The sequence below is a fragment of the Neopsephotus bourkii genome, unplaced genomic scaffold, assembly GCF_033783945.1.
Source record: "Neopsephotus bourkii isolate Nb327-2 ecotype Australia unplaced genomic scaffold, CSIRO-AGI_Nbou_v1 NB_1749, whole genome shotgun sequence".
NCBI classification, from domain to species: Eukaryota; Metazoa; Chordata; class Aves; order Psittaciformes; family Psittacidae; genus Neopsephotus; species Neopsephotus bourkii.
In genome coordinates this window covers 3207487-3219704 of record NW_026902223.1, presented here as the reverse complement: position 1 = coordinate 3219704, position 12218 = coordinate 3207487, and the positions used below count along the sequence as shown (strand labels likewise).

Here is a 12218-nt window from a genome sequence, read left to right as displayed (position 1 = left end):
AGAGATGCACAGCAGCCTTGGCACGATGCTTGGGGGACCCCGCTGCCACCCCGCTGCTGTCCCCATGCAGCTTCCCAAGGTTGGGAACCACTTGTTGGAGACCTCGGAGACTTTCTCTTTCCATGAGAGGGTTTTTGTAGGACAGGGATCACACTGACAGCAAAACTGGCACCAGCAGCCTGGGTTTGGGATCCGCAGCAGCAGCACCCATGGCTGCTGTGCAGGTGGGATGCAGCCTTAGGACGGGTAGTTCTAACCAGGTCTGGTTACATGGCAGCAGTCAGCACACCCTCAGCCAATGGCTGCTTCTTATCTCAGCAGCAACATCATTATTTTCTTAGCTTTCAAACAGTGAAAGTAGGAAAAGAGGGAAAACTCCTGGCACCGAAGACCACCAGGGACTGGTTTTCATATCCCGCTGGCACCATGACTAAGTGAAAGGGATGGACCCCTGTGGGCCGCTGGAGCTGAAGCTCCGTTTGCGGTTTCTCCTGCACATCCCTACTCCTGGAGCTGCTGCTTGGGAGGAAGCACAAGGAGAGGTGTAACTCTATTTCTGTCTCTGCACCCACACGCTCTGTGAAAGCCTGAAGAGCAGCGCAGAGCCTTTCGCAGCCAGCATCCCCGAGAGGCTCTGCCTCAGGGGTAACAACGGTGCACCTGTGAGCCAAGCTATGTACCTCATTCAAGAAGTAATACCTTCTGCCATCATATGGGTCTAAATGGAGCTAAGCAAAGCTTAGGATGTGCCAGTTGAGGGGTTTCACCTTCACAGCTTGGCCAGGAGCATCCTTCAGCCCCTGTGGTGGCCTGGGTCAGCAGGCAGCATTGAAAGGGCATGAAGTGCCCACATCCCACCACTTGATCCTACAAGAGGGCAGTGCCCTTCCATGAGACAAGCTAGAAGAGATGTGGCAGTAAGTCTGCTCTCACTGCTGGTGTTCTGTTAACCCTCTGTTGAAGGAGTGGATGTACCAGTAATACAACCCCTTTCGTGAGTAGTCTCTGGGGTGGGGACCAATCTGGGTTCCACATCAGCTGGAAAACAGGCTCCTTACAGGATGAGGGATGGCTCTGGCCACAGCAATCAGATTGAAATAGTCATCTCTGGGAAGCAGTTTAGATGGCATTAATTATTAAAGCCTCATAACACTTGTATTAAGAGTAATAGTTTCCCATGTGATTTATAGACCACTGAAATTCATTACCAATCTCTTAATAATGTTATGGTCAATCAGGCACAAGAATGCTAAATGACTTATCCTAAAAGGACCAGGAACTGATCCAGAGAGTTTTGGGATGCTCTCATCCCTGGCTTGTGCTCTTCCCCTCCTTCTGGCACTTGCACTCATTGCTGGTTCCTTGTATAACCATTTTTGATGGATTTGTCCCAAAATCACACCTAAGCAGTGTCTGAGACGTGGTTACACTTGTAGGAGAAGTAAAAGAATCCTGTTAAAAGAAGAGTGTTTCTGGAGGTGTCACTGAAAGTGTTGAAGCTTTAATGAAGTTTTATGTGGATGGTTGCGGAGTGTTTCATGAGGATTAGGAAGTCTCCCTGTTATGGGCAGTTTTATCAAGCCCTCTGCATAGAGGAGCAGGGTAAGGGGTGATGGATCGAAGGCTCATCCCTGAAAACCAGACTTTGCTGGGCAAACCAGCAGCTGAAATCCTGCTACAGACAACTGAGCATCCTGAGCATTCCCACTCCCCTGGGTGCCTGTAATACAGAGCCCTGGAGCTTGCAACAGCCAAACGGCTCGGGTGGGGAAAAGCCAATGGGAATGAGGATGAAGCCATTGACCTTGGTAGAAACAAGGAGCTTTCCAAGCACCTCTGTGGAGCACTGCAGACCGCTCTGAGCAGCTCTGGCTTGGCCTCATGACGGGGTGTCAGAGGTGGATTAGTTTTCCTTCAACTAATGCAGGGAGCACCAGAATGTGCCTCCCGAAACCCAGCTCCTTTAAAACCAGTTGGAACAGGAAATTTGCACGAACCCGAATACTCACTGGTAACTGCAGCACGTGCCTCCCATGCTCCTGAGGGCCTCCACTGCATCTGCTGCAATACCCAGGCACAGGGGCAACACACTTCATGTGACATTGAAAGCCCCATCACTAGCCAACAGCCAGGCTGCTGTTACCTTATGGGAGCAGCCGAACTCTTGCTCCCAGCTGAGCCCTTGTGCTATGGGGAGGGTCTGAGCCCTCCAAGGAGCAGGAAATTCATTCCCAGCACATGAATCACAGCACAGAGGAAAGAGATGGGTGATTTGTGCCAGCCTGGTTGGGTGAGAATAGGATCTAAAACACCTCCAAGCAAACTGCCAATGCAGGGTTGGGTTTTTTTTTCTCACCCAGGTATTGTGCTTTGAATTGCTTCTGGAATGTTTTCCTCTCCTTCATTACATCGTGCAATGACATCTCCTGAGGTAGGATGCTGGGTGCTGACTCAGGGACCAGTAATGAACACTGGAAGTGGCAGCTGGTGTCTGACACTGTCACCCTGGCAGCAAATGCGACAAGTCCCCTGAGAAAGCGACAGCACTGACTCATTTCCCATGAGATCTGCCCTCATTTTGTGCTCCTCCTTTGGGAAAAGCAGGAGAAGCAAGCAAAAAAGAAACCCTTGAAGGTAACTCCGTGGGCCCAGACTTGCCACTGACTGTTCTCCTGGTCCGATTCCCACTTCTTTGGGTTTAGCATCACTTTGGGAAGGTGACACTTGACAGATGCAGTTTGGAAAAACATCCCTTTGAGGACAAGATGCCCACAAGAGGCAGGAGTTTTCCTGTTTTGGGCTCCTCATTGATTTGTCTTTGCTTTAACACAGCTCCCCAGGGCTTACTCAGGGTTTTTTCAGCCCAGCAGTGAGAGTTGCCTTTGCCAGAGCAGGTGAGATTGTAATCACCTCGTGGTAATTAACGCAGCTATCAGTTCAGCTGCCCTAGCAGCTCTCAGAGGAGATGGTTGTATTTGTGGCTCAGGAACCAGCTCTGTAAAGATGTTCTGATATTTGTCAGTCAAACACCCAAATCCCTAAAGAGAATCTGGGGCTGGGAAAGGCAACCACGAGTAACTGCCGTGATTTACTTAGAGCTGGGAGCAGATCTGATGGAGGCTCTCATGTATGGGATGTGGGTGGCGTGGAGAGATTCCTCAGTCCACCCTGAAGGGCACAACTAGGGATGAAATCCCACCCAGCTCCTGTCGGGACAGCCAAGGTGATGGGAGAAGCAGGTCTAGCAGTACTGAGTGCCAAGGAACCCTTTCCTCTTGCCCTGCATGCAGAGACTCAGCCAATGTCTCCTTTAACTCCTGCTCTGCAGGAAACTCTCAAGGCCTGAGAGCAGACGTGTTTATGGCTTCAGGAGCAGCTGAGCACATCAGATGAAGGCTGAGCAGCACGCAGCAGCCTGGAAACACTGTCTCTGCGAAAAAGGGAAATGAATTTCAACCGTTCCTTTGGGCAAACTCAGCCAGGCTTTTCTGCAAATTAAGCTAACCCAATTAATGCGTTAGCATGGGATTCAATACGTTTGAGATCAGGCAGAAAAAAGAAGTCGTTTATCAAGTTGTCACAATATTTGTACATTGTCAGCCTCAACGAGGCAAGTGCTTGGACTGGGGGTGAGCACAGCTGGTGGGGCTGGGAGATCGGGATCCCTTCCTCCAGGAGCGTTAAAACAAGCATTTCATGGCAAAAGGGGGCCCCTGGGCATCCTTAATCACATTAAAACTAAGCCCTCTCCCCGGGAAGTGGCAGAGGGTGGAAGGAACCACCTGGGGCTCACACACAGGGATGTGAAGAAGAGAAGTTTGAGGTTTCCCAGGGTCTAACTGCTAGGAAGGAGGGCACATCCCTCCTCCATCACATCTCACATCAAGCATTGAATCAGACCCTCCAGCCTCAGATCTCACTTCATCCTAGGGCTGCGTTTCCCTGGGGCACAAGCACGCAAAGCAGCTCAATGCTTCTAATAGAGTCCAACAAGCAGGTTAGCCAGGGACCTGCTGGTCCAAAGAGCCACTGCTCCCCTTTCAGCATGCAGAAATCCTCTCACAGACACATCTAACCCCAAGTTAAGCCTCTTTCCCCTCTAATTAACATGAATTAACAAAGAACCCAGGTTAAAATTCCATGTATGGATGGAGAATCCAGGTCTGGGTCTGGCCAACCTCTGCGGCTGATCCCACCGCAATCTGTGCATCCTCTGGGCTGCGTGGGGTCCATTTTGAAATGGCATTTCATAAAGCCAGCCCAAACTCTCACCCAAGTAATGATCAGGATTGTTTATTCATACACAACTTGCTTTGAAACTACAATTAATATTTAACAGAAGCATTTCATGCAAACGAGGATTGAAGATCTAGCAAACTGAGAAACAACCCGATGCTGTGATTTATACATCGGTCGTGCCCACTGCACTGCCAATGACAGTGATTTTTTAATTACTTTTTGAAAAATGAATGGCCTCTCCAAATCTTCTGGTAGAATCTCGCACATAAATGATGGGATATAAAGCTCTCCTTTTTATAAGCACAAAATCCGGGTCTGAAAGTAACACTAAAACCCATGAATGAGTCCAAGGTGGGATTACTCCTTGTTTAAAAAGGTAGTATTACGGTAACATACAATCATTTCAAAGGTTTCAGGTGTGCTCTGTGTACTAAACCAAACGTGGGAAATGCATGTTTTTAAAAGATACAAAGAGCTTCATTTCATTGAAACTATTTTCCTTACATTCATTTTAATAGCACAGGAGAGGATAAATGAAAGGCTTTGTGGGGAACTGTCAGATTAAATTGGTATTATTACAGCAAGATTGGTTTTTTTCTGCTTTTAAGTCAGCAAGTCATCCCAGTGTGCAAACTCCACTGACTTCTATGGGATGTGAAGCCCCAATGGCTGTGCTCTGCTGACTAGCATTGGGCACAAACACTTCCACAGTAGTTTTACAAACTGGGGTTTATAAGCTCCAGTGTACTGCGCATTGTGTACTCAATGCACTGAGTATGCAGCGAGCTCCAAGCACATGGTGATTCCACTACAGGGTGCCCTGGAAGGCCAAGACGGGCACACAAACCTCTGGGAGGATGGAGCCATTGGCACTTATTGGTTCAAACAGAAGGGAAATAAATAAATACAATAGATTTCAAAGTCATAGAATCATGGAATGGTTTGGGTTGGAAGGGACTTTAAAGCTCATCCAGTTCCAACCGCTGTCATGGGCAGGGACACCTTCCACTAGAGCAGGTTTCCAAGCCCCTGTGTCCAACTTGGCCTTCAACCAGTCCTTAGGAAAAGGTTTACAAAGATTAGAAACATCATTTTCCTTTCTATGAACACATTTCTGTCACCAGGTTACAATTATAAAACAAATGTACTGTCAGCTTTAGACTTCCCAATGTATCCCATAGTCAGAAATGAGCTTCAACGGCGGCAGGCTGGGGCTGGTTATCAGTGCTATTGCTACTCTGACTGCACATCACTGTTTAAAATCATTAAGAGACTCCCGATTTTATTTTTTTTTTGGTCAATTGACATTAATGGAAGAAAAAACATTGCTTTTAGGGCAGTTTTCTTTTAAATTTGAATGATGGTGTCACACGCAAGGAAAAGCATGAAGATACACGACAAACAGACACATTAATATATCAATGGAATCAACCTCTCATGGATGGCCCAGCTGCATGAAGAACTTCACTTCTCCTTCAATAGGAGTCAGTATAAACTACCAGAAAACTGCTGTGCTGTCTTTATTCACCCATAGGGAATCTCACCTTCCGAGAATCAGTTCTGCTAAGGCTTTCATCTACATGGAATTGGTCAATTGCAAAAGAAATCTCAATAACTGGGAAAGAGGTGAATACTGCTCACCCATACCATCCGCAAGCATCACCTCCCACTGTACCCTGACTCTGGTTAACGAAAGCTGGACCCCAGGTTCTCTTAAGAAAGGCATCAGATTGCCTTTTATTTCTCTTCACATGTTTTCAGCTGAATTACTAAAGTTCTATAAAAAGTAGAAATAGCATGATATATCCAGCAATACCACGGGAATAAGCTGATTTAATATTAAAAATTATAATAATACTTACACAACTCTTTTCAGGTTAAAAGTGTATTAGAAACATTACCTATGAAGTCCTCACACCTCCTTGTGAGATATGTAAGTATTATTATCCCCATTTTACAGATGAGGTAACTGAGGCAGAGAGGTTAATAACTTGCTCTCTCTCTTAGTTTTCTTAGGAACAGGAGGGCTGTAGTGCATGATGATTATTCATTATAAGGCTATTTAATTACCAGTCATTACTGGCACAGTTACTGGCTGAGAGGAAATCACATATACTTATGGAGTCAGGTCTTTAGTTCTTTAACTGAACTATTTCAGATCCCATTTAAAAGTATGGAGCTGAGTAAAAAGGTGCTTTAGCTTGTCTGCTTTTCTACTTGGCCATTTAGTGCACAGGGGTACCATCGCCTAGAGCTGACACCCATGTTTGTGAAAAGATAAAACCTATGTACAGTAGTTCATGGTACTGACCAAGAGAACTGAAAATCACATTAGATGTTTCCAGAAGTTACATGGCAGGCCCAAAAGCTCACTGTAAACTCAATACTGTCAATATGTTTCTACTCATATCAAAGCTTTACTATTGAATTACTATTATTTCCAGTGATGTGTTTTGCTTAGTAAGGAGGGTCTTCCCCCTCTGCTAAATGCATGTGTCTCCTGTGGCATCTAACTGGGACTGCATCTGGATGGACTGGCTGAGAAAGAGGCTTTGAAGTTGTATCACTCCATCCTGGCCCCTGAGCATGTCACCCTCCCATCTAGAAGGCAAGCTCCTCTCTCTTTACCTTACTAATTTTACAGCATTATTCAATCAAATTCACCCCAAAAGACAGAATGGATTGTAAAGGCCAACAGTGTAACACGAGTTTCTTTCTTTCTAAACAGCTGATTTCCAGAAGAACTTTCTTCACTGTGTAAAAGGAAATCCAACTGTATTTCTGGAAAGAATAAAGGATCAGAAAGCTAAATTGCATTTCTCCTCTAAACTGGATTAAGGGGGAGTATTTTGTTATGGGAACGTGCTCTCTCCTCCTCATCTATGTGCAATCCGAGACTGGCTGGTGGTGAAGTGGCTGTGCTGGAAACCCACCACCCTGCTCAGCTGACTCAAAGGTGCATAAGAACACCCAGATGCTTGAATAATGAAGAAATTTACCTAGGAGACAGTTAAATTCTATTTAATCCCTGAGAACACAGCTTGGAAGTTTACACTGCATACCTGTGCTTCCCCCCAACAGGAACGGGGCTGCTCCAGAGCCCCTTGGGATTCAAGTGCATGTGGGATGGAAACACAGCTCCCAGAACTTCCACCCCAGCTTGAGTGTACTGTAATTCTCAATTTGACTTGCAACGTGTGTTTTCAGACTATGGTTGCTATTGAAAACAAGTGAAAGAAAAGCAGTTCCAATGCCTATCCCCCTGTTGATGCCTGTTCTCTAGAAATCCAAATCTAATGAAAAACAGCATATAAATAAGATCTGTATTTAAAAAGATATGAAAAGACTGGCTGGATACTTCAGTTCTACTTGCCATTATAAATTCCTGGATGGTAAGAAAGCCACATAGAGTTCTCATTAAAGATTCCAAGCATGAACACTCACATACGAGGGCATTAGGCAGAGCAGTGAGAAGGAGCACAAATACTCAATCCCTGCTTAACACAACCCTGTCTTGTTCCTGTGGGAGCCCTGAGTTCACAGTACCTTTCACAACCTTTCAGAAACCTACAGAAGGTGACATGAGCCATAGCAAGCGCAGGGACTTGAAGTAACAATAATAAAGAGGAATTTCTGCTTCTACATCAGGAAAACTGGTGAACAAATGCCCAAGAAAGTGGTTTTGAGAAGCAGCCAAAAAATGAGCAGCTCTGTTCAGATGCTGGACCACATCTTTAATGCCATGTTCTGGTGAGACCATCACCGACCATCACAGCTGTGCCAGAAACATCTGCCTGCAATGGGGCTTCCCTGTCCAATGCATATTTCACCAGGAAAACCAGAACTGTTTGGGCATGTCTACCCATGCAATATCCTGCTTGCTCCTGGCACAGTTCAGTTCTGCCCCTACAATGCTTTTCCTCCTTCCCAAACCTGTGTGCTGCTATTTCTCCCAGTATTTTCCTTTTTCTTAAGTGTCTTTTTCACTTCACATTCTTAAAACACACCTAATGCTGCCTCTCAGCAGATTGAGTTACTCGAGAGCCCCTTCTTTATTCACATCTGAGCCTCAGTAATCTGTTGCATCTATTATCTTCTACAGTGTGATGCTTCTGCATCTTCTAAGCTATGGCAGACTAATAGTATTCAGAAAAACATAAATAGTCATGAACGCAGCATTAGTCCACGTGCTTTATGGTGAGTACCATATATAACACACAAAGAGGATAATGAACTCCCAGACCTGGCTGATAACTTATTTGACACAGAAAGACTTAAAAATTTGACTCCTAAAATGTTTTAAAAATGGTAAGTTCTGTTTATTTAGGCAACAACCCGAGTTCTTGCTAGTTGGTCAATGCCCCTCATTAGCTGTGTGTTCTCCCACCCCTTGGAATGGTTCGGTTCACCCATTAAAGCCTGCTGTTCACTCTTACCCAGGGAGATGCTCCTTGCTTCAAGCTGGGTCTGCAAAAGGACTATCACCAGGAAGAAGTGAGACTCTTGGAGTGTTGTGAATCATTTCTCCTAGGCACCAAGAATACAGCTTCCGAGCATGCCCCAGGAGCAGAAACACATCAGTGACCATTCAAATCCAGTTGTGTTTCGCACACAAACTGTCCCACTCCACCAGGGGTCACCCCCGTTAGTCAAACCCATCCACTTGGATACCAATGTGCAGGACTGGATAGCTCTAACAGAATCTTTGGCACAGGTTCCATGTTTTATTGTCATAAAAGATGATTAGAAAGTAGATTCCCCTCCCACCCCCCCCGTTACATGTTCTAGTATAAATTTAAGTCTTTTATGGCAAATACCTTACTTTTGGAATATGTTTACATGCTGGAAAAACTGTAATCAGTCTGCATGCAGCAACAGAGACATCATGCTTCTGGCATCGTCATGCACATCTGACAGACAAAAAGTGCCTATGGCTGCTAACAGGAACAAGGCAGAAGGGAGAAAAAAAGAAGGAAAATGCACCAACTACTATTTTACATGCTGTAACAAAACCCAAATATGCACAAAAAGAATTCACTGATATTTGAATTAATATCTTCTGGTGAGTTGTAAGAAGATCTATCAAAATGTTTCATCTAAGTGATAGGAGAGGAGAAGATTGCATTAATTACAGTGTTCATCATTGCAAATAAAGTCCATTTCCTTCCCTGTAAGTGATAAGCAGACGTAAAATGAAAGCCTAATTGAACCTTGTATAAAACCTGCAGGTAGCCATTATAGTTTAAAAGTATTTCTACTTTTAAAAAAAGAGATTATTCCCTAAGCCATTAGAATATCCAAACCCTAAAGTAAAAATCAAAACAACAGCAGTAAAACATTTAGCTAAGTCTAAAGGATGTCATTCAGAACAAGAAGGTTCACAAATAAAGCACAATTTGTTTTATAAAATCTTTATAATACTCTTTATGCTGGATATGATTATGTCGATATTATAGATCTGCTTATTATTAACCCTTATTATTAAGAGTTATTACTAAACATGCAAAATTCATTGCATGAAGCCTATGTAAAATGTATTAAATCCCATTCTATCAATAAAACAGGTTCTAGGTGCTTCTTTTTTCAGGCTTTATTATTCGACAGCCCAAAGTTTCCTGAATTAAAACTGATTATTTTTATATCACACTTAATTTTCATGAGTTATTCTGAAGAAATCAGGAAGTCACTTGGGGCTGTATGTGTTGTGAATTTAGGATATGTAACGCTTCCTTCCATTTACTGCCCTATACTGCAGACTATAAATAAACACAAGTAAATAAGTAAATAAAACAAGTTTTCTTTTACATTCCAGGTTAAACAAATCCCATAGTAAAATACTGGTATTAGAACCGGTTAGCAGTAAACTTGAGGAGTAAATTAAATTAACCGAACAAACAATGGCACCCTGGATCACAGAATAATCTCATGGAGATTAAAATTCACAGAAATATTATTAAAATTATTACTATTATTATTATTATTAAAGACAAAAATTCACCCTTGAGTTTATCACATGCTACTTAGCAAAGATCCTAGTGATCTGGCCACCACTGAAGTGCGTTTAAACTTGGAGTTGCTTATAGGATCATAGCCACAAAGGTCTAATTGGATTTTATCCCCCCCTCCCACCCTCTCCCAACTTGTTTTTGTCCTATTTTCATAACAAGTGCTTTCAACATTTCCTTTGCAATGCCTCTCCCTCTCAGTGATGCCTCCATTCCAGCCTCTTGTGCTGCCCATCTCCCTGAAGTCACCGGAAGGAGCGGTCCCTCGGGAATCAGTGCGTTTGTCTCCCAGCATCTGTACAGAAGGACTCAATATTCGAGGTGGTTTTATTCTTTCAGACCACATGTTAGAGGAATTCTAACACAGCAGAGTGGAAAAGGGAGCAAAAGGACAGCGGGAAGTTACAAAAAGATCAAACGTACTAAAAACTGGGTAAGTTTTGCCAAGTCAGTGGCGCCTTCTAGAAGGGTAAGTGGGCACCATACACTGATTTATCTCCCATTAAGACAACACCGCTGTTGCAAAGCCAAAATCCTGAATTAGTGGCCTTTCCCCCCCATCTTACACTTTCTAACCCTACAATTTCCAGGCCCAAATGGAATCAAACAAGGCAAAAGCCTAAACATTGTAGGGTTAAAGATCATTCCCTGCTGCAGGATTTGTTCCCGTTCTGCTGCTTCATGCTACATTTTGTAAAAGGGGGTGTATGAACTGGGGGTTGACGTAAGAGAACCCTTCAAAATCTGTTTGGTCTATGTTAGCAATGACCAGCTGATCCGGAGGCGTTAACACCGGCTGTCCTCGGGTGAAGAACTTGTCGAAGTTTTCGGCACCTTTGCCACACTGCAAGGAAACAAACAGAAACAGGAAAAGGGCTGAAAAAGCATCGGCAATATATCGTCAGTTCCAGCTTTTTGTGAGTTTCTCAGGACACATGTAAGCCTTTCCCTTGTTTCTCCTCTGTAGTTAAGAGAAAATCTTCTTTTTAGCTATTTTAACAAAAATCCAGGCAAACAGAGAAGTTTTTAACAGACAAATTCTGACGAAAACCAGTCTGAGAAATTCCCACCTAACAGAATAAACTGACGAGGTAAAAAGGGTTAAATATTCAGAATTACTGGGATATAAAAGGAGAAAGTATTTTTATGGACATGTATTGGCAAAGAGAGACTTTATCTGTGAAGTCTTTTAATTCTTCTTAAAACCTTTATGATGCAGAACTGAATTTTCCTCTTAGTCTCCGTTTCCTCCACAATCTGCAGAAAGCTAAATGTAATTCATCCATATGCTCTGGTTCTCCATTGTACAGCATATAAAAGCTGGTAAATTCATAAACAACAGCAGAGCTTCAGTCCTGGGGACTGCAGGAGGGAGCTGGGGCAGGGAGCACATCCTGGGATCCTCATCCCATAATGCGCTATCACAGGTTTCCTCCTTTTTTTGTCTAAGAGAAGAGACACATCATCTCATGAAGCTCAGCTAAGAAGGGGGTTATATATAGCTACGCATGAACACAACCCATTCAGAATAGAAAACAAAAGAAACCAGGTTTGCAGAAAGGGTAGTTTTGAGTAATGCAGAGAACACTTGAAAGGCAGCGCAGTATCATTAGAAGCAAGTTAAAAAGGATGAAGGTGGGACCAGAACAAAATTAGCTTGGGTGCAAGAAAAAATGCATGTTTGGGGAAAACTACGCATTGAATATTGTGGAGAGGTCTAAAGGAAACCGGTAAACCTCATCTCAAAAACTATCTACTGTAACAGATACTCAAGCAAAATGTGGTTGTATGATAAAGCCCTGAACGTTTCTTCTTCTTGTCCCTCTTTCCTCTCTATCCATCCCTACAGTATATCTATATGTGGATTTAGAGGTTATAACATGACACTATTATCTTCAGCCTTAAAGGATAACTTGGAAAGGGTAGAATATGGTTCATAAACAGACCAATATTAAACATCGATTTTTCTGAACT

The 12218-nt window shown here is 43.6% G+C and overlaps 1 protein-coding gene across 4 annotated transcripts in view; it reads right to left on the bottom strand.

The window, feature by feature from the left end:
• Positions 1-5952: 5952 nt before the first annotated feature.
• Positions 5953-12218, bottom strand: part of PRKCA (protein kinase C alpha) — a 161614-nt gene continuing 155348 nt past the window's right edge. For all 4 annotated transcript variants that reach the window (XM_061377225.1, XM_061377222.1, XM_061377223.1 and 1 more), the window contains one exon: positions 5953-11088. In XM_061377225.1, coding sequence (XP_061233209.1) covers positions 10924-11088 — 165 coding nt within the window. In that variant the 3' untranslated portion in view covers positions 5953-10923. The remainder of the gene's footprint in view (positions 11089-12218) is intronic.